At 37.4% G+C, this 23,076-nt stretch overlaps 2 protein-coding genes across 3 annotated transcripts; one reads left to right on the top strand and one right to left on the bottom strand.

Moving 5' to 3' along the window:
- Positions 1–518: 518 nt before the first annotated feature.
- On the top strand, positions 519–10,858 carry LOC757223 (kelch-like protein 12). Its single transcript, XM_030973449.1, has 11 exons — positions 519–795; positions 2,031–2,296; positions 3,614–3,767; positions 5,161–5,378; positions 5,754–5,903; positions 6,672–6,786; positions 7,170–7,276; positions 7,608–7,809; positions 8,148–8,405; positions 9,069–9,255; positions 9,782–10,858. Exons 2-11 carry the CDS (start codon positions 2,114–2,116, stop codon positions 9,909–9,911), a joined length of 1,704 nt encoding a protein of 567 aa, XP_030829309.1. The 5' UTR covers positions 519–795; positions 2,031–2,113; the 3' UTR covers positions 9,912–10,858.
- A 2,945-nt stretch (positions 10,859–13,803) lies between these two features.
- Positions 13,804–22,177, bottom strand: LOC115919212 (myb-like protein Q). 2 transcript variants are annotated; one of them, XM_030972432.1, is made up of 7 exons: positions 18,814–22,177; positions 18,254–18,465; positions 17,497–17,652; positions 16,141–16,363; positions 15,779–15,835; positions 14,345–14,837; positions 13,804–14,269 (listed from the first exon to the last, which is right to left on the bottom strand). In XM_030972432.1, the coding sequence occupies exons 1-6, from the start codon at positions 22,144–22,146 to the stop codon at positions 14,346–14,348; spliced, it is 4,473 nt and encodes a 1,490-aa protein (XP_030828292.1). In that variant the 5' UTR covers positions 22,147–22,177; the 3' UTR covers positions 13,804–14,269; position 14,345. The 2 variants fall into 2 exon arrangements, with proteins under 2 accessions (XP_030828292.1, XP_030828293.1); XM_030972433.1 differs by lacking the exon at positions 17,497–17,652 and having other exon boundaries at positions 13,804–14,837.
- Positions 22,178–23,076: the final 899 nt, after the last annotated feature.

Here is a 23,076-nt window from a genome sequence, read left to right as displayed (position 1 = left end):
AGGGAGAGAGAGAGAGAGAGAGGTGGGGAGGGAGAGAGAGGGGAGAGATGGGGAGGTAAGTAAGGGGGAGACAAACAAAATAAGGGAGATAGGGGATAGGAGAGAAATGGAAATGGGGATAATGGGCGGGGAGATAAGAGGGAGAGAGAGAGAGAGAGAGAGAGAGAGAGAGAGAGAGAGCGTGCGACAGAGAAGGTGGATTATTTTTAAATTTATGATATTATTTTTTAACAATTTTGATGCAATGTAAGCCCGGAATACCCTAATTCAGATTCAAAACTCAGTGAACAAAACACACAGCATTCTATACATCATTCCAATAAACACAAAGCGGGTATAAGCTGACTGCAGAAATGTCACGGAAGAATAGAATCGTGGTATTTTCCTGGCGATGATTCAACCCTTGGTGAATTTGTTCTCTTTCAAAAAGTTTGTTTGTTCCGAATTTGTAGAGCTAAAGCGAACCCCAGAACTGTCTATTGTTGGAAATGATTGTGCCATTTTGTGTATTTATTCCAAGGCTTGCACATTTTGTTACGACCTCGGATTTACGAATCAAAGCATCACAGCCTGCGCTTTGGCGAGAGGAAATGCTGTAAGTAAATCCGACAAAAATGTACATGACTTGTACTCTGCCAAAAAAGATATTCACTGATGTTCTTTGATTAAAATATTTCCTTGAAGGGATTTGCAGTGATATGATCAGAATTATGGACATGAACGGAATCATATTTTGAGGTGGTCAGAAAGATGCTTGGTCATAGCATGTGCTGGAAGAATCATAGAGAAAACGTGGTAAGTTGTCATTCAGACATGTCCAAAGTAGATATAAACTCAGATCATAGAATCCGTGGTATGTAAAATTAAAAACATGTGTTCATTATCTTATTGCATTCACTGTTCTTTATAGTGCTTTGATATTTAAGGTAAGCCTACACACCATAAAGCTACAAAGTTATAATCTACACTCTGTGCATGCTCAACAGATTTTTGAACCTCAACAGATTTAAAACCGGGTACTTTAAATGGATTGATCTATGAGCGATATAACCAAATGATATAAACGCTGTTTATACAGTGTATACAATTAGTTATAATTATGATAATATTGGATGACGTTTTTCCAAGACTATATAATAAAATTATGATAATAATGATTTGGGCCGAAAAAGTGTTGATTTGCCATATTTGCCTTTTTATCAACTCACAAACATTATTCTTATCATGATTATCATAGAAAGTAATGGCAATAAAGGGGTGTAGGTTTCAGTTTTGAGAGTTATGGTGGACTTTACTATCGTTCTTTAAGTTGCTTTATCAAACCGTTTGTCATATATCATTAATTGACTACATTATAGTTTATGTTATATACTGTATACTGTATTGACATGCAAATAAAAACATTTTACCGCAGTGCAGTTCCACATTCATGAACTTTTCTTATGCAATATTTATAACAAAACATTTGTCGGTCGTTAATTATATGATTATATTAATTTGTTCATTTTATGCTTTTCTTCATCGTTATATCCACATGTAATTTGGATGATGAAGTGAAAAGAGTCAGCGGTTTATTTAACATCGTTTGAATGAAAAGGATTTCAACAGATTAAATCGGACAGAAAAATATCAAAGAGGCCGTGGCTGAAATACGATTTGCCATAGTCTCGTTAAGATGCTTAACACTATTTCGAAAGCCATACTTACGTGACTAAAAGATCAAAATAATGATGAAGAAGAAGAAGAAGAAGAAGGGGGAAAAGAGTTGGGTCATTTACACCAGATCTTTCGACTTTCGAGATTGATGATTAAAAGCCATTGACTACTTGACAATCACTAGTCAGAATTCGTTAGAATTTCAAACTCAAATAATTGCACAAAGCTAATCAATAGAATGTTTTTATCTTTTGTTAGTTTATATTCTATTTTAGAAGGGGAACACTTAAGTAATGAGGGACAAGTTTGATTAGGAGATACCTGTATTATTATCTCAGCCTTAACATATGTCATTTTGCTCTCTTACAAACTAGTTCATGAAGGATTTGTACCTAGCATAGCTAAGATGTCAACTGTGAGAGAGATTCCGGCAGAGTAAAGGGGGCTTGCTGATAAAATGGAGAGTCGAAAGCCTTTCGTAGGGTCACATGCCAAATCGGTGCTTCTATCCCTCAATGAACTTAGGATTAAGGGGCAACTTTGTGACGTCACTTTGACCGTAGATGGAAGTTTGTTCGTCGCCCATCGCGCCATTTTGGCGGCCTGTAGTGACTACTTCTGTGCAATGTTCACCAATCAGGTAAAAGTTAATGCATTCTATTATCCTTCATGTTTCATCGTTCTCATCATCATCATCATAATCCTCATCCGCTTTCATCAGCATCATCATCATCATCATCATCATCTGATTCATCATCTGATTCATCATCATCATCATCATCACCTCCATCACCTCCATCATCATCATCATCATCACCATCATCACCATCATCATCATCATCATCATCTGATTCATCATCATCACCATCTAATTCATCATCACCATAATTACAATCATCAGTATCATCATCATCATCATCATCATCATCATCATCATTATCATCATCATTATCATCATCATCATCATCACCATCATCATTATGAATTCTTAAAGCTTTAAAGATCATTACACTAATTGGCAGTTCGATGATTTCGTCTTCTTAGCTATATTTTCTGATCATTGAATTTTGAACTACATTTTTCGTTTAATTTGTAATAATATTTCATGGAATGCAAGCTCCTAGTACGTGTATTGACTTAAAATGACAGTACAAAGTATAATAGAATTTCATAAGATCAATGGTAGGTCTCTATATGGTTGTTATTTGTACAAATTTTCTTTTTATTTCGTCACAACAAATGTGCTCGGATGCGTGGGAAAATCTGGCTAAACTTTTGTGATTGATGAGTTCGTGAACAATAATTCACAACTCACTACTATTAGGACAACAATCCATTGGGATATTTTGCACGGTCTATTAACCCAACGACACTGTTGTGCAAAATTGAACTGTTTAGTTCTCTAGGATATTTTGGTTCTTTAGGATTTTTGGTACTACATGTAGATACAAAATCCACAGATAGTGAATTTTATACCATTTATACGTATTATGAAGTCGTTCATTAATGAATTTCTTCTCTCTGCTGTTTCTTTTTCTGTATACACTACTGTAAAATGCATTCAGCATTCAGCATTCAGCATTGCAAATTCGAAAGTATTTTCTCCCAATGTAGTATACCAGAACAAAAAGTTTATACAATTTCCATTCATGCGTATATTGTTTGAATAAATGATATTATATGTAAACCAATAAATTCGAATTCAAAGCAAAAATAATCATCGTTCATTGTAAATCATGGCACATCATTAAGTTGAATTTACAAAATGTCAAATCGGCAAATGTAGTTTATACACCGCGAGATTACTATAAACACCATGTAAACCCTTATATACGATGAAATTAATTTCATAAAATGTCGAGAAGCCCACTAACAAAAATGAATTAAGACTTTTATTTGAAGAAGAAGAAGAAGAAGAAAAAACCCATAATCTGTTTCCCTTCTGTATTCCTTGAAGATGAGCGAAAGCATTCAATCGGTTGTGGAGCTCCGTGGTCTGAAGGCGGCGACCATGGAGGTCTTACTCGAGTTCATATACACCGAGCAGGTCGAAGTCACCGTCGAGAACGTGCAGGAACTTCTACCTGCCGCTTGTCTTCTCCAATTGAAAGGTCATTATAACAAAGCCTTTTTATATTCTGCTTGACGTGACACATAATGTTACCAAGTATTATAAATTGAATTATGGAATTATGAACATTATGATATAAAATATCGTTTTATCCGATGCTTTGCCAGATCAATTCAAGCTTTAGTAAAACTATCAGATTTACTGGCGCCTTAGATTTGGACAAAATAACTTTGATTTGCACTTGTTCAAATATAAAGAATTATAATACAGTCCTCTTTTTCCACTACGCAATCTAGCGTTCATGGGTTTTTGATATTACCCAGGCTTTATCAGCTCCAATAGGTGCTCATAGCATGAAGGAATACTCATTTACCAATTAACTACACCTGAGTCGAGAGTGACAAATGTAAATTGGTGTGTTGTTGCCAAGGAACTTGAGTACCGGGTCGGGATTCGAACCCCGAATTTCTGGATAGAATGAAAGTCAAAGGAATGAACCATTGATATGGCGAGACTCTTCTTAATGACTCGTCTACATCTTCTCAAATGATTGACGGGCATCATTGATATTATGAGAATCGTTAGACCAATGTGTTAAGATATTGAAAGATAAAAAAAATAGTTGTGTTAAGTTATTTTTTCAAACTGAATAACAAATATTTTTCCCAGGACTAACTCATAGCTTACAAAAGGAAAGAATCTGCCATGATTGTTACAAACAACGCTGTCAAAAGCCATCAAATTCATGAATAATGAACATAGGTTATGGTTGAGCAGGCATGCCCCACAAACATGGGCGATTTGGAGTAAATATGTTTACCAAGCGAAAATTCACTGCTAGGCATTTCTCGTGATCCAACTTTGGTTACGGTCTAAAGATTTGATTGATTGGGTATTTGTAATACCAGTTGTAAACAACTTTTTGTTTCAGAATGAAAATTTCAATATTGACACTTTTGCAACTGGCTTAGATGCAGTCAATTTAAGTTCATCTGTAATATTATTGAAGAGGTTTCGTTTTTGAAGCTAGAACATTACCCTATCCCATCTTGCCGCGACTTTCCGTGACATATTACAATAATACATGATTTCACAAATCAATAATTACTTACATCGATTAAGGTAATACTAAAATACAAATATTATTTTATTCTTAATGAGTCGTTTTATTTAATTCAGAATAAATCATACTTTGCATACGATTTTAAATATTTTAATGATACTGACCTTCACATCATAAATGAAATTCTTTAATGGAGTCATGTGAAATAATTGGAAATAGCCTTGTGCGTCACCTATTGAAAAGTACAACAAAATGGAAATGATACGTGTTCCGAACCTGAGTTCCATAATCAATACAATAAAGTATTTTTACTGCTCTTATGATGAATTTTTGAAAGTCTTATGATCGCAAATCGTTTTGCAATATGTAGGTGTGGAGATGAGATGCAGTGAGTTCCTGAAAGAGCAGCTCGATTCCTCAAACTGCCTTGGAATAAAACGATTTGCTGAGACTCACTCTACGGCAGGACTACTTGCAGCAGCGGAGTCCTACTGCCTCACACATTTCTCTGAGATTACAAAGGAAGATGAGTTTCTAGACTTGACGCCAGACGAGTTTAGTCAGCTTATATGCAGGGACAATTTAGAGGTTAGTTTGGTAATTGACACTTTTTGGAAGTCTTAATTATTTAGTTTGAAATATCTTCTACGCGTCCATCTCGGAAAATTATCACTGTGCAAAAGTTGGTAGCCATTTGATAGCCACTCGATAAATATAAATATTGTACGAGGCTGGTATTTACAAGGTAAGTTAACTTTCAGAACAATCAATGATTAATGTTTTGAGTTAATGAAACCTTTGCATTTCCTTGTTGCCGTCTTTGCATCTTCTATTCTTCTGAAGAATCGGACTTGAAGAACTTAAAAACTGTTACGTGTAGTTTGCGTCAATAACGAAGTAGAATCAATTGAATCTATGGAAGTTTTTCTCTCACGTTTCAACAATTTATGTATATCTCCCTAGATGAGCGATGAGAGTGAAGTATACGAGGCTGTAATCCGTTGGGTAAAACACAATAAAGATGAGAGAAATGACCAACTATTTTCTGTCCTTGAACATGTTCGTCTTCCATTGCTCAGTCCTGTCTTCATCACCGATGTCGTCGATACACAGGTGAGGTCATAGACCACGATATGCGATGTTGAAAGTAATCTCACTCAAATAGTCTCATTGCTGATTGCTATCTCCAAAAGTCATCTGTGGTATATAACAATATAAGAAACACTGATACCTGTTGCAAGTTGAGTGAAATGATCAAAGTCTGATGATCTTGACACAATAATAATAGAATCAGAAAAGTCATGGGATAACTAATCTCTTGACGTTAAATTAAAATGAATTGATTCACTTAAAATTTCACCTCATTCTAGATCAACTTAAGTTGACCTGAAAAATACAAGGGAGTTTACAGATAGCACATGGTACAAATGACCCCAAATATCCACAGATCTTTTACACATGGAGAAGTTCCACTTTGAGCATCTTAGAATAATAAATGCCAAAGTCCTAGATGTGCTTCATGAATACTTTTTGTTTGCCCTCTTGAAAAGAATACTTTCACCTGCGTATCTTAGAATGTACCGTTGGTGCATAAATGAATAATGTTACATAACTTTCATGAGCGTATATCCAGTATTCATCTCTGTGGGTTTAACCTTTTGGGTACAAATGACCTTTATCTGCTCATGCTCAGACTGCAACCGTAAACTGGCTTATTGCATTGGAAAAGCAATTAAACAATTGAATCATATCAAGGTATATTACTTATCTGTCACCTTCACGCCATAGTTATAACGAAGCAAAATTAATATCCTCCATGCCTTTCTTTGTTAATGTCGATTAACGGTTATAAAGTCAGTTTTTATTTGCTCTTCCCTCCAGCCTCTAGTTAAAACTAGTCATGATTGTCGAGATTTAGTGGACGAGGCGAAAATGTTCCACTTGAGACCTGACAGGAGAGCTGAAATGCATGGACCCAGGTTTCAACCGAGGACAGGTGGGGTCATATACCAATCCTTTCCAAAGTATGCATCAAATCAAGTCGAAATTGATATCATATTCGGTGATAGAATGATGTCAAGTTGTCCGAAAATACATGTTTGTACAATATATTTGTGATTTAGAAAGAACTGCTTTTGATATCACTGTCACCCCAAAACGCAAAATAAAATGGCACATATTCAAACAAAAATTGTTAGGCACCGTGAAGAGGAACACAGGAATAGATGACAGGACAAAGAACAAGATGCAAATAATATCAAAACCAAACAAATTATATGTTCTCTTATTTATTTCATACGTAAATTATTTTCTTTCTTAATCCAACCACATGAAAAAGTTTAGGTTTAGTAAGCTATCATTTTTTTCTGATTTGTTCAGGCGGAGATGTACGGCTCATTGTAATAGGGGGATTTGGTGTTGATCGTCAGCCGTTGTCATTGGTCGAGGAATTTAATCCTAAAACATCAGATTGGCGATCTCTTCCTGTAAGTATATTTAATACTCATGCTGTAACTATAATATCATCATATTTCTTCTTCTTCTTCTTCTTCTTCTTCTTCTTCTTCTTCTTCTTCTTCTTCTTCTTCCTCAATCCATGCACCAATTCTCAGACTGCTACAGCACTTTTCTGATGCGGTATGATTTTTTTTTTTTTTTTTTATATATCACCGCTCTTTAAGTAACAACACTAATTAATTTGCAACAACAACGACAAAGGAATAGCACTGAATGACAAATCCATAAATACTTCGAACTTTGGAGTTCGCCTCATTTCATGCTCAATTATGAATTATGATAAACGTAACTTTGCTGCAGGAACTCGAGCACGGCAGGAGGTATCTCGCTACCGTTGCACATCATCAACGCTTGTATGTGATTGGAGGATACAATGGTACGTCACGATTAAGTTCTGTCACGTGCTTAGACTTCGCCAATCAGGACTCATCTGACTTCAGTTGGACTCAATGCGCTCCAATGAGCGATATCAGAGGACTACCTGGTTCCACTGTGTACAATGGTAATAAATATGATATATCTACTAATAACTTTATATTGAAAATAATGATGCAAATAAATGCATAGAAAGTTCAGTAAACTCTAATCCTTCTCGGGTATGTGCCCCCATCACATTCTTAAAAAAGAGCACAACCTATATCCACATCGGTTTCTTTCTAATTATATGCTAACTGTCATAATGCAACAACTGTATTATATTACAAATTATTATAATCCCTGTTTCTGGTGAATGATTTGTCTTGATTTTACAATTCTGTTTGACGATTCTCAATAAACGAAGGTATACTTTTAATCATTTGACCGCCTTAATTTTCTGTCAAATTCCAACCATGCATCTAGAGCTAATCTATGTAGCTGGTGGATTCGACGGCGATTCTCGGCACAACTCCGTAGAGGCCTACGACCCTAAAATCGACAGGTGGTCCCCAGTCACCCCAATGAATGTATGTCGAGAAGGGGCGGGGCTGGTTGCTACCAATGACGTCATCTACAGCATAGGGGGATACGATGGCGTCTCCATTCAGAGTTCGGTGGAGGTGTATGATCCGAACAGCGGGCAATGGATGCCAGCCCCGCCTATGAATATCAAACGATCAGGTTAGGCACCGGCCGTACTATTTCAGGAAGATATATTTTGATTCACAGGGTTTTATAGTTGGGTCCAGCATGGCAGGGGGAGGGGGGGGGGGGAGCTCCGAACTTACTATGTAGATAAAGTATGAGATGTGAGATTTTAAAAAAGGCCACAGAATAAGGGAAGAGTGATGAGTGAATTCGTGTAATTTTTAACGTTGCCTCCACCCTCCCTTCTTTCTCTCTTTTTCTTTTTCTTTTTCACTATAAGTGGAATAGGAGGATGGAGGCATGTGTCCCATGCAGGGGCGGATCCAGGGGGCCCGGGGGTCCAGGCCCCCTCCCTGGCCAAAAAATAGTTTTTAAAATTCGGCTAGCCGGCTGAGTCGCCGCTAAATATTTCCTCACGAATTGGGCCCCATCCCTGCCCCTGGTCCCATATACCTATACGCCAATGGTTTTTAGTATATACAAAATAAAATTTTCATGTATGTAGAATAACATAATTGACAATCTTCTAGTCCTCTCAAAAATCGATTGATCTATGTTTTATCATATAACATCAGTATAACATCATAATGTCAGTATTATTTTTCTTGCAATATTTCTAATTGTCATTTCAACAACTTGTCACTGATTTTGATATCTTTTGACATAATCTTTTTAATTTTCATGACTGTATTCAAGGAGCTGGTGTTACTGTTGCAAATGAGATGATCTATGTCTTCGGTGGTTTTGACGGAACCCAGCACATCGCATCAGTCGAATGCTTTAACCCTCGTGCCAATAAATGGACAGTACTCTCCGATATGAATTCACCTAGATGCTATGCAGGGGGAGCTACTATACATGGGAGAATATATGCGGTGTCGGGGTAAGGTCAATCTGTTGATCAATGATGAATGCATGAACGGGAAGTTAGAAGTGGATTTTAGTAAATGGCGGATCTAGGATTCTGTAATAGGGGAGGGTGCACATATGAAACGCCCCTCCCTCCAAAAGTTTTTCACATTTTTTCACTACCTTTTGGGGGTCTAATTTTGAAGGAGCACAATTATTTTGTTCACTTAGTGTATATGAGTTTGGATTGAACGAAAGGGTGGGTATGGGCCGGTTGTATCATCTTTAAATCCGCCTTGAATATTTGGATCTGCATATATTTTGAGAAGATAGATCTTTCTATTGTTAAATATAACATATGAGAAATAACAGTTTTAGTTCAATTATAGTAAAAGGAATTAAGAGACAAAATTCACATTTATCGATCAAAAGTGAATAATCATTTAAAAATCAAAGGGTTCCCTTATGGTAAGAGTAGACCCAAAGACCTCCCGTTGATATCCATCATGTTCAGTCATAAACAAACTTTTAATATTTTCCCTCTTATAAATTTTTTGCAGCTATGATGGACAATCGCTCATTGATACAGTGGAAGTGTACGATCCTTGGAGAGATAAATGGAAGATACAAGCAACAAAAATGAACGAAAGAAGATGTGATGCAGGAGTGACTTCTCTACTTATCCCCTGATCATAAACGATCAAGACACCGTGTCCATATACCGAAGTCCGACACGATGTTCATTACGGTTTCGTCACGATGTCGTCACGATGTTCGTATTCTAGTGACATGTTGATACCTGGAATATAGCGTGCAAACGAGTATACCACCGATACATTGAGGACTACCTACCAGGCTTGAAAAGTTGAAAGTTAATGCAACTTGAATTGATTGTTGTCATAGCGGACGTTTTGAAGTCTTATCGTAGTGTCATATCGGACTTTTTGAAGTCTATACTATTTGCAATATTGATGTCCGCGGCCATGTTTCAGAAAGTCGAATTGTTTAGGACTTAAGGTCACCTATTTGTGTGATTGTCTTCATCTGATTTTCAGCTGATTTTTAAACTGAGTTTTATATGCGGAAGGATCCTAAAACCTACCTTCGGAACTACTGGAATATTTCACATATCATGAGATATGATACAGAAAGGTGGAGAAGGTCAATGCTGCTAACCTGGTATATGGTTATAGATTCCAAAGGAACGGAAACTTAGAAGATAAAAATGGTTAACAAAAATGAATATATTATTGTAGCAATCATATAATGTATAAGTAATGACAAACATTCGTTAAAAGAAAATGATCATCGGTGAATTTTGTTTCAAATGCAAAAACAATTCCACGATAACCGTAATAGAAATATGAGCAAGTATATATATATATATATCCATCTCCTGCCACTAAGTTATTTTGTAATTTCAAAGTAACGAATCGTCCAATGTCATTCCCTCTCCTTTTATTTCTATGTCCCCTACTTCTTGCCCCCTTGCTCTTGTCTCTTATTCTCCTACCCCTGCGTGCTGCATCTCGGCGATTTTCTACCTATCCCATTGTCCCTAATATCCCTCCTCTTTCTCTTTCTCTCTACCTCCCTCCACCCTCTCTTCACCTGTCGCGCTCTCTCTCTCTCTCTCTCTCTCTCTCTCTCTCTCTCTCTCTCTCTTCCCCAATGCCCCGTGAATAGGAGGAAGATTATCAGAATGAGACCCGAGATCAAATTAAATATGAACATGAATTGTAGCATAAAACACATAGAGATTTTTAGTGTACATGGTATATTAACAAACACAATTTTAATTTGTGCTCAAATGCTGTATCAAACATCTTCTGGTTTGACCTTGCATACTATATCAGAACGATATATCTATAGAATACCTCATCGTATGCTCTGTTGTTATTACCATGGTCCACCCTTGGAAATAAAATCAAATATATATTGAAAAGTGATGTTAATTGAACATCTAAATGTAAATATAAAAATGTCACCATTTTTAAACGAATGCATCCAATCTGTCACAATAAAGTATGTCTTGGACTGTAAAATATATACAAAGAAGGAAGGGGTAGTAAATGAAAACTTAGGGCTGATGGGGAATTGTACGATTGACATTTATATATCAATAGGAAAGGAAATCTACAGAAAGAGAGACAGAGAGAGAGAGAGAGAGAGAGAGGGAGAGGGGAGAGAGATGGAGAGGGAGAGGGAGAGAAAGAGGGGGAGAGGGGAAAAGGGAGAAAGAGGGAGAGTGGGTGGGGAGAGGGGAGAGGGAGAGGGAGAGGTGAGAGGGGGGGGGGGAGAGAGAGAGAGAGAGAGATGGGGTGTGGTCAGTCACTTTTGTAAATGTACACCATCAAATTAACCCAATCTTATACTTAGCTGTATATTTGATGAAATATTGCCATGAGCAAATGTCATATCATCCAAACAACACAAAGACAGCCGAACAATTTGCATTACAACATGCACATTATTGTATTTTATTAAAAAAATTACATATCACATGTTATGGGAAAGACATTTACCATGTAGTTCTTCTTCATGATCATTGACGGGGAGTTTATAGACTTACTGTAAAGTCTTTGAATAAAGGTATAACCTCTTTTTTTAATGATCTAAAATACATTTGTACATTTTTTTTGCATGCACATTCTGTTTAAATAATTTCTTTTTTTCAACCCAGACAAATGAAACTTATGACAGATATGCTCTACGAAACAAATTCATTTACAACAAAACATTTCGGTGAATGCACTAAATTAAAATCAAATGGTTACTGAAAATTGCAAAAATTTTTTATGGATTTCACAACATACTTTTATACAGACATTCTATAATCTAAAAACATACATCACCAATATATCCATGTTCCATCGCAATCAAAATAGTAATTTAAAAGTTGCCATATTGATATTTATAAGGCGACAAGGAACGAAACAATCAATAGGTCACCAAGCAAACAAAACAAAAACAGATTGAAACACTTTTCTGGAAAAAAATATTTGCAGATAATATTGGCATTTTCAGAGCAGGTTAGCAAATGTTTGACAAAAAAAATTACATACACAAAAAATAAAATACTCTTTAATCACATGTCCCCCCAAAAAAATTGTTTGCATGATAATTGCACCATTTTTCCTCATAATTTCAATACAGTTGTATGCAAAAGTAAGGAAGAAAGGCAAGAAATTTCTCAGTAGTTTCTTCTTCCTTGCTAACATACTTATACCAAAAATATTTTCAACATTTCTAAACTTTTCTTGATAACATCTGTTTCAAAATATACTTACTTACAAATGAACAATAACTTTTGAGCTTGTTGTCATAAACTGCTAAATAGAAGCAGTTCAAAAAATGTCAACATGAAACTGTACATGAAGCAAAACACATCGGGCCTCGAAGATTGGCATCTATGAAACAGGCAATTTACATTCATGGCAATTTATTTATACATTGCTCTCATATATATAGATGCAGCAATTTTATCCAAGACAATTGCAAATGCAGGTTATTTACTGTGTTCAACATGTAATCTAAACATACACATTAGGCCATCTGTGTCCATCAACATGTAATATGATTGTCTTCAGGATTTAATATTTACAGCAATAAATAAACAACAATGTTTTTGTGTTTAACTACATTATTGGCACATACAAAGGACAAATTGAAGATAGCACTAGATTTCAAGTCTACCCACATAGATTGCATTATTACAGAAATGTAATACTAAGAGCTCTAAAAAAGTTACATTATTTAACTACAAAGCTCAAAATAATTTGAACAGCCACTCTTATGAGAAGCACACTCACAGCATCATATTTTACAGTGATAGGCAATCTAGATTTGTGAAACTTCTTTTTCTAATCAATGATGATAGATATTTGGATAATTGCACTGTCATTAAAACTCTCTTTGGCCTATATTTAACTAAAAATTTAAACCAACACTTGGTTTAAGGTTTTGTTAAAATATGGATTGAACAAAGGAAGTTGGTCTGAGGTTTTCCTTTTATTAAACAAAATCAGAATCACATCTAACTGCAGAATTGGTAGACTAAAGACCTGATTATGGGACTAATGTGACTCTGCATTTAAAAGACAATTAACCATTTGCCAATATATTTATTCAATAAATATTCAATATAATTATATAAGGCACCAAGAGCTATCTTTTTTGACCAAATTCATTTGAAAGTAGTGCAAATAAATAGTTACAGGTTCACTTAGGTTATGTGAATGGGATATAAGTTATTCTTCACTTGTTCGTACTCACTATCTGTTAGTCCATAGTATACTGAGTAAACCGTTTTTGAGGTTGCTAGGCCTAGTCGTATACAAATATCTTTTTAGGTGACTTGTAAACACATTAAAACTCTAAAATAATGAATAATCTTAAAAGCAGCATTAACCCAATGCCTACTGGAACTGGGTGGTTCCTGTATTAAAGGCTATGGGAATGAGAGAATTCAGTAGTTAAGGGGTTAATTTTGTCCACAAGAGTAAAATCCTTTTAAATGATGGGGAATAGATGGCTTAAGCACACATATTCCTTTTACATTTAAATTATTTAAAAATCATAAAAATGTATCTCTGGAGTCAAGATGAAATTTAAAAAAAAAAGACAGATATCCATCTATACTCTTCAATACATATGGATGGCCCAATATGCACATGGTCACATGAGCAAAGTCTTTGCAACAAAAAAAAAACTTATCAAATCAGTAAATGCGATTTTAACAATGCTGGCCTTGATTGGAATAAATAAAGCAGTTGTTTGTAATGCAATTTCTTCTGTATGAAATAAAGCAGCTGCTTTTCATGTAATATCTTCTGGAAGGCCTCATTGTGAGTAAATCTTACAAAACCTTACTGTGTGTATATCTTAAAGACCTCAGTGTGTGTATATCTTACAAGACCTTACTGTGTGTGTATCTTATAAGACCTTACTGTGCGTATATCTTACAAGACCTTACTGTGTGTATATCTTATAAGACCTTACTGTGTGTATATCTTATAAAACCTCACTGTGTGTATATCTTATAAGACCTCACTGTGTATATCTTATCAGACCTCACTGTGTGTATATATATATATAAGACCTCACTGTGTGTATAACAAGACCTCACTGTGTGTATATCTTATAAGTAGAAGACATCCGCATTGCAAGGACCTGTTGACCTCCCAGTCCACCATCAGGATCACCTCCAAGTTTGACAACTTTCCTCTCCTCCACCTCAAGAGTTCTCCTTCCACCTGGTAAAACAGCATCAATGGCCCACTGAAAGTCCCAATGGATGATCCATCGCTCCATGTCGAGCATCTCTACCAGGACATCAAACACAACAGGACCGGTCCTCAGCCTCCCTGGCACTCCCCCTGGGTAACCCACACTCTCCTTGATGCCACCAGTGATAGGTGTGAGGGCAGTGTTCAGGAGGACATCAGCGAGGGTCTTACCCTGGACACCAGCGATGAGTTGGATTCCTCGTAGCTTCACGTGGAGGGTCTTCTCTGCTTCCTCCAGACTGGATATCTCATCAATGATGACAATCTCAGGTCTGTGGTTCTGGTACGCTTCACTCATGACCTTGTGCTGGAGATTGCTTTCTATAACCTGCATCAGAAAAGAAAACAAAATATCAAATAAAAGACAGAATTAGCCTTGTCTCTTCCGTGTATGTATCAGTAACTTATTATCCTATTGGTTCTGCACCTTTTGGCCCTACCTGGCATTCCTTGTTGGTGATGTTACCCTCCTAAATGCAGCACTTGGTGAGCCTTGATAATCCCTGTAATGCCATTGTATAAAGAAAGAGGGTTTGTTGCATCTGAGAAACATCCATTATTGATTGATTGTCGCTTTATTCAAAAGAATCATGATTCAAAGCAATAATGCCGCATTGCTCAGGATCTACATATAAAAAATGAATTCAAAGATATTACAAGAGCAAATAGCAAAAGCTGAGGATCACTGGTGAAGATTCTATAACTATTCTAAATGATTCCAAGGTCAAAGTGTAAAAGACTCAGAAGATTTTTAATTCTCAGATGAAGATTCGTCTCTCCTCATATAATCAAGATTAATTGTTAATTTGTTCGTTAATGTTATCAAGTGTATGTAGTTCCGGTCACAGAGAGATATCAAACGGGCGAATTGACTTTAGCTTAAAGGGGCATGTTCCCGCCAGTGTAGTTATTGCTACTCTAGTCATCGCCATCTTGGTTCCAAAGATCGACTTCAAATTTGCATACAGCTGTCAATCAAAGTACGCACGGCCTGGCCTGCCTTCGCCAAGCCAGCTGATCGCTGCCGATAGTGACGAAAGTGGGTGGAAACAGCAGCCGAATCTTAGAGCTGAACTGCGATTGGTATGACTTCGGCACATGTATGCCATAATCGGCATTGTGCGGGCATTCGGAACATGCCATCTGCGTAAGGGCCGTATTCTGTTGGTGTCAATAGGTAGCTAGCACCGTCCGCCAGCGGGTACGTATTTTGAACGCCCTCTGGAATACGGGGAACATGCCCCTTTAACTATTGTGCATGATTCTTACCTGTAATCTTCGAGCAGATCCTATAGATTGATGTGGAATGTCTCCCTCTCCAGCTATCTGTGCATTAAAAAAAGGAGAAGTTGAAGTTATTTGATATAAAACTGAACTATGAATACATTTATCATAGATACAATGGTGACTTTTCTGGAAACATATTGTTATCATGTGTGTATAGAATCAAGTGACTGAAAGTAAATTTCTGTTGAACTTTCATGACCAACTTACTTGCTACAGGCTATGGAAGTATACAATACCTGCAACACCCAAATAACAATTCAATAATTTAGATAATACAAAGTTTGCATTAGGAGCATCTTATTCATCAAGCAATCTTTGTCCACTGCAAGTAACCTAGAACTTACCTCTGATAATGTGTCAATGATCATGACATTCTTCTTCTCCACATCACTCAATACTCTTGCAGCTTCCCTCAACAGAGTTGTCTTGCCCACCCCTGTAGGTCCAACAACCAGAATGGACTTGCCCTTGTTGAATATATCATACAATGGGCTGAGGCATCCTGGAAGGGGGTGTTCAACCTTGGCCGTTATGCCGATGACCTCTCCTTGTATGTTTGCCAGCAGGCTGTACCACAAAAACAAACGATCAACAATATCATATCATTTTCAAATAGAAACATGTCTGCTCCTGTTAATGTGCTCAGTCTTACATTTTGAAACATGATATTCGATTCAGTTTGTGTGCTGGAACAAACAGGAACTTTGAATGACACTACATTATACTGACATTAGCGATTTGCCAAGTTGAAATTGTCCATACATATAGCAATAAAAAATATTTACAAATTCATCATTCGCTTTAATATCTTCATGCACTTATGTTCAAACCTGAACCAATCTGTTTTTCTAGTTTTCTGATTTCCTTCAAGAAGAGTCCACTTTGCCCATTTCATACTCGCCTAACATGGTGGCAGCGGTGGGATATGCAGTCCACTTTGCCCATTTCACACTTGCCTAACATGATGGCAGCGGTGGGATATGCAGTCCAATTTGCCCATTTCATACTCGCCTAACATGATGGCAGCGGTGGGATATGCAGTGCACTTTGCCCATTTCATACTTGCCTAACATGATGGCAGCGTTTGGGATATGCAGTGCACTTTGCCCATTTCACACTTGCCTAACATGATGGCAGCGTTTGGGATATGCAGTGCACTTTGCCCATTTCATACTTGCCTAACATGATGGCAGCGTTTGGGATATGCAGTGCACTTTGCCCATTTCATACTCGCCTAACATGATGGCAGCGTTTGGGATATGCAGTCCAATTTGCCCATTTCATACTCGCCTAACATGATGGCAGCGGTGGGATATGCAGTGCACTTTACCCATTTCATACTTGCCTAACATGATGGCAGCGGTCGATATGTAGGCTTTCTTGGCCCTCTTCATGAAGCCCTAGATAACGTCAAAGGTTTGTTCACATATGATGCGGTAAGCCACAGCGGCTCACCATTTTTTTGTAAGAATACTCACATGTACTGCACATCACATTTTTATATTTATAACACATAGATAAGGGAGGACCTTTGTTGTATACAGCTACTTTTTTTTCTTTCCCACCTACAATTCATTAAATACAAAAAGCCACTACATTGTACTGTAGTACATGTGGAAAAGCTTCAATTCTCCCATACAAAGTGGATCTAAAAGTATTACAAAATACAAATGAAGAACACATTATTCCAGGTGATTTACCCAAGTCTGTGAAGTGTATCCCTGACCATGCCTTGACTGTTGCTTGTCCTGGCAAAGCCGCTGTCTTCCAAGATACCCTTCAAGTCCTGCTTGGTCACCTCATCACGATTCAGCACTTTTTCCATCATTTCAGAACTCAACCCAGACTTCAGATACCTACAAGCAACAAAAGGTATCTTATAACAGCCACACTTCAACCATTCGATCTATAGAACTAGGAGAAACATAGCATGTACTCATTTCATTTTCAATTTTCCTAAGAGCCTGCTAGATTCAAACTTCAGCCTATGTGTCCATTCAGTGCTTGGCTTCTATAACTGTTATCAATAATCTCCTCAATAATTCCTGAAATAACTAGGATGGTAAATGCAAATATAATCAGATGTTGAGCCTCCCCTTAATGAATAATCACACTGGGATATAATGCTGTGAAAATTTAGATGAGTTGAAGTTACTTCAGTTTACATCCAAAAACAGTATGGCTGTTATTCACGTACACGTAATTTCAAATAAACATCCCTTCTGAGGATTGAAGTGCTTTATCATAGTACTTACGAGTAGGTATCAGAAAAGAAAAAAGTCAGGATTACACATAATGATGCATTCAGCTTTACAAATGTCATTTGCTCAAGCTGGAATCAAAGCCAAGCTTAGATAATAATGTTTGAAAAGCAGATGTACCAATAAGCTCTACTGCCCCCTATCAAATTATTTGTGAGAATTGTGAATTATTTCTGAAATTACAGTTACAACTCACCGTGCTCTGGGTTTCCTGCCAACATCCAAGACAACTTCTGCTAACTGAATAAAGGAATAGCTGGAGCTTTCTTGTGATAGCTGCTGTAGAGCCAGTTGAATGCTTGCAGGAAAAGCCTCAACAAACTTAATCACATCTGATAGAAGCAGATCATCAAATTCTTCATCTTGCTCATCCGTAATGAGGCATGGATTGATTGGAATGGAAGCTTGCTAGGAGGATTAAATACAAAACAAAAACATAAGATCCAAAGGTGAAGACCAAGAAAAACAAGATTATAATGACTGCAATGTTTTGTCAATATTGCAGCCTATGTTGAAATATTCTACAAAAAAAAACAGTTCTTGTGAATGATTTTATCAAAACAATCATTCTCGGTTACTTTGAGATAAGTTTCATATTTCTAATCTGTGTGTGATGGAACTTTCTGTGTTGACTGTGATTAAAACAACTATGCCAAATTATATGATAAGTTTTATGAAAATGTTATCACAAACTAACTCTTTGATATCAAAAGTTTTACCTGTATCTAAAGCTACCATACCTGTTGTGGATCTTACCTCACTGAGTGGATGAATGAAGACTGGGTTGTTGCCCTCCTTGAACTGCAATACCATTGGCTTCATCCACTGTGGGGATGTAGACAGCTTGGTTTCAGGAGAAGTCTTGACCCATTGCTGTTGCTCCCACTGTACGAAAGTCACTTGTTGAGGAGGGAGAGTTTGAGCTTGCAGCATCAAGCCCATAGGGATTTGAGGGATTATTCCTGGAGCTAGGTTAGGCACATTGGTGATTTGCTGTTGTTGTTGGTGTATTTGATAGTATTGCTGCTGCACATTGGTGTTTTGCTGTTGTTGGTGTGTCTGATGGTGTTGCTGCTGCACATGGGTGTTTTGCTGTTGTTGTTGGTAGATTTGATATTGCTGCTGCACATTGGTGTTTTGCTGCTGTTGTTGGTGTGTTTGATGGTATTGCTGCCGCACATTGGTGTTTTGCTGTTGTTTTAGGTGTGTTTGATGGTGTTGCTGTTGCCATTGGGGGTTTTGCTGCTGTTGTTGATGTGTTTGGTGGTATTGCTGCTGCACATTGGTGATTTGCTGCTGATGTTGATCTGTTTGATGGTATTTCTGAGACACATGGGTGTTTTGCTGCTTTTGTTGGTGTGTTTGATTGTATTGCTGCCACACATTGGTGTTTTGCTGTTGCTGTTGATGTGTCTGATGGTATACTTGCTGCACATTGGTGTTTTGCTGTTGATGTGTTTGATGGTGCTGCTGCTGCACATTGGTGTTTTGCTGTTGCTGTTGATGTGTTTGATGGTGCTGCTGCTGCACATTGGTGTTTTGCTGTTGTTTTTGGGGTGTTTGATGGTGTTGCTGCTGATCATCGGTGTTTTGCTGCTGTTGTTGGTGTGTTTGATGGTGTTGCTGCTGCACATGGGTGTTTTGCTGTTGTTGTTGGTGTGTTTGATGGTGTTGCTGTTGCACATGGGTGTTTTGCTGTTGTTGCTGAGGTGTATGTGCCAAGCTAGTCATAAAATCAGCACCCCAATCTTCTGCATCTTGAAAAACTTGCTCTAACATATCTTCTGCATCTTGAAAAAGTTGGATTAACATATCTTCCTTTTCAGCATTTGGCTCCTGGTTGAGTTTACCTTTAGGTTTAGTGATTTTGTTACTCAAAACTTGATCATTTTTTGGGAAATCTTTCTGTTCTGTGAAACTAATGATTGAGGTACTGGCATCTGATTCCCTTTTCTCGAACAGGGTTGGTCTTTGCCGATGATGATTCATTTCAGACTTTATATGTTCTTTTTCAGTTTTGAGAGCTGGCTTGTCAGAAAGCTTTTGAGAAGGCTCCTTCGTCTTCTTTGACTCGGCATTCACAGCATCATTTACTTCAGAGTTCTTCTGCTGTTTTTGCTGACGTTTATCCTGTTTGAATGGTTGTTCTTTAGCTTTGACTGGAACGGAGGAGGGTGTAACAATGTGTTTCTTTGACTCCACATCATTCTGCGATTTCTGACTTTGTTCTTTTTTGACATCCTCTCTTGGAGTGTGAGAATTTTTAGATGAGCTTGCTTGGTCTTTTGTATCTGCTAGACCAAATGCTCCTTTTTCACTGCTTATCTCTGCCTTTTTGTCATTTTGCACTTTTGGTTGAGGCATCTGATTTTGTCCTTTTTTATTGGTCGCTCCGGGACTGGGACAACTTTTAGATGAACTGTTCTGTTCTTGAGTTTTGGCTACACAAGTTGGCTTGTCAGAAAACTTTTGAGAAGACTCTGTTTTCTTCTTTGACTCGGCTTTCACAGCATTGATTACTTCAGAGTTCTCCTGCTGTTTTTGCTGACGCTTATCCTGTCTGGATGGTTGTTCTTTAGCTTTGGCTGGACCAGAGGCTGATGTTACACTACTTTTCTCTGCCTTTTTGTCATTTTGCACTTTTGGTTGAGGCATCTGATTTTGTCCTTTTTTATTGGTCGCTCCGGGACTGGGACAACTTTTAGATGAACTGTTCTGTTCTTGAGTTTTGGCTACACAAGTTGGCTTGTCAGAAAACTTTTGAGAAGACTCTGTTTTCTTCTTTGACTCGGCTTTCACAGCATTGATTACTTCAGAGTTCTCCTGCTGTTTTTGCTGATGCTTATCCTGTCTGGATGGTTGATCTTTAGCTTTGGCTGGACCAGAGGCTGATGTTACACTACTTTTCTCTGCCTTTTTGTCATTTTGCACTTTTGGTTGAGGCATCTGACTTTGTCCTTTTTTATTGGTTGCACCAGGACTGGGACAACTTTTAGATGAACTGTTCTGTTTTGAAGTCTTGGCTGAAGTTTTGTCTGAAGTTACACTGCTTTTCTTTGGCTTCACACCACTCTGCGTTTTCTGCTGAGGCAATGTGTTTTGTTCTTTTTTGACAGTATCTTTTGGACAGGGATTTTTGGAAGAATTGGATTGTTCCTTCGTCTTGGTCTTGGGTGCACTATTGTTCTTTCTCTTTGCATCATTCTGCACACCCTGTTGAGACATCTTACCTTTTTCTTTTTCTTTAGAACTGAGGAGACTATTAGATTGTTTGGGTTGCTCTTTGGTCTTTGCTGGACCAGATGCTCCAATTCCTCTGCTTTCCTTTGGTTTTACATCATTCTGAACTTTTACCTTCAGCTGATTCTTTTCTTTCCCAACAGGAACCCCAAGACTGAGGGGACTTTTAGATGGACCAGTTTGTTCTCGAGGATTGGCTGGACCACAGGCTGAAGTTACACTACTTTTCTTTGACTTCACATCATTCTGCATTTTCTCAGGAAGCATCTGATTTTGTTCTTTTTCAACATTTCCTCCTGATTTGTTAGATTTCAGTTGGGGTGGAGATTCTTTTTCTACTGTATTGTTTTTCTTTTTCTTTTTCTTTTTCTTTTTCTTTTTTGCTGATAAAGTTCGGATACATTCTTGAAGCTGTTCTGGATGTTGTTGCTGCTTCTGGTGAGCACTTGTTGCTGCTACTGCACCAACAGAGCTTGCACTTTGATTTGTCTTTGGCCTTACACTCTTATCCAAACTGTTTTCTTGCTGCTTCTTCTTTTCATTACTGGCCGCTACTGAAGGCCGAGTTAATTTCTCTCCTTGGGCACTGGCAACTTGAGGATAGTTTACTTGCTCTTTTGACTGTGAATGTGAACCACAGTTTCCATGATGTTCATGTTTTTGCACTTGATGTTTTTGCTTCTTTGGAGGTAAATCTTCTGAATGCATACGAATGCTTTCATCTGATGTTTCTTCAATGTCAGAAGTTTCATCTCGAGTCAAACGGGGTGGAGCTTGTTTCGTGATTGCATTTTCTGTCAGACATCCTGCCTTGCCTTGCAAAACATTCGCATAGGTGCTTTCAACCATTTTCTTTGCATTACAATCAAAGTGTGGTTGTTGCGTTGTCTCTTTTCTGATATTGCTGGTTACAAGATGCAAAGCACCATGGCTATCTTTTTGGCTGGTAATGTATGGTTTCACACTTTCAATCTCTTCACCTTGCTGATGTTGCTCTTGTGTTTCACCCTGAAACTTTTGTTGCAGCTCATTTTGAGTGACCCTTTGTTTGTGCACTTCAGTTCTGTCATACTTTGCCTCCTCAGTGTAAGACTCAATAGCTTGTACTAAACAAGGAGCTTGTTGTGTGCTTTCATTTCCTGTTGCAGCCATGCCCTCCAGAGCAGCTGCATATGAAGATGGGTGACTGGATACGTTCTCAGGATCAGAGACCATGTCTCCTCTTCTCGGGTTAAACCAACAGTCCAACTGCTGTGGACTCTGCACCGAAGCATTGGAGCGTTGGTTAAGCTCAGCCAGCATTGGAGCTGACATTATACTGGCAAAATTAACCACAAAAGAGACATCAAGTCACTATCATGAGACATTGTTAATTTGTTTCAATACAATTAAGAAAATCTGAATCGAGATAAATGATGACATTTTTTTCATTATTTTTATTCAGATCTCAAAGATAGCCAAGATAATAACTAAATAGGGGCTAGAAGCAAACACAACCTCACAAAACTTACATTAATCTCTTAAATACAATATAATATTGCTATAACGTATGATTCCCATTGACCCTAGCTTGAGATATCTAAGGCTTGGTATGTTATTATTTAAAATGAAATAAGAAAAGAAACAAAAGTTATCTAATTTCCAGTGTGTACGTAGCTAATGTTTCTTAGAAGTGAACAAAGCATATCAATAAAGCTAAATAAGATTTATAAAATGATTAAGGTAGCACACTCAATATAGTGCAAGTATAAGGTTATATTGTTTGTGTAACTACACAAA

Source organism: Strongylocentrotus purpuratus, unplaced genomic scaffold (genome assembly GCF_000002235.5).
Source record: "Strongylocentrotus purpuratus isolate Spur 01 unplaced genomic scaffold, Spur_5.0 spur5_scaffold_6, whole genome shotgun sequence".
NCBI lineage: Eukaryota > Metazoa > Echinodermata > Echinoidea > Camarodonta > Strongylocentrotidae > Strongylocentrotus > Strongylocentrotus purpuratus.
This window is presented reverse-complemented; position numbering and strand designations above follow the sequence as displayed.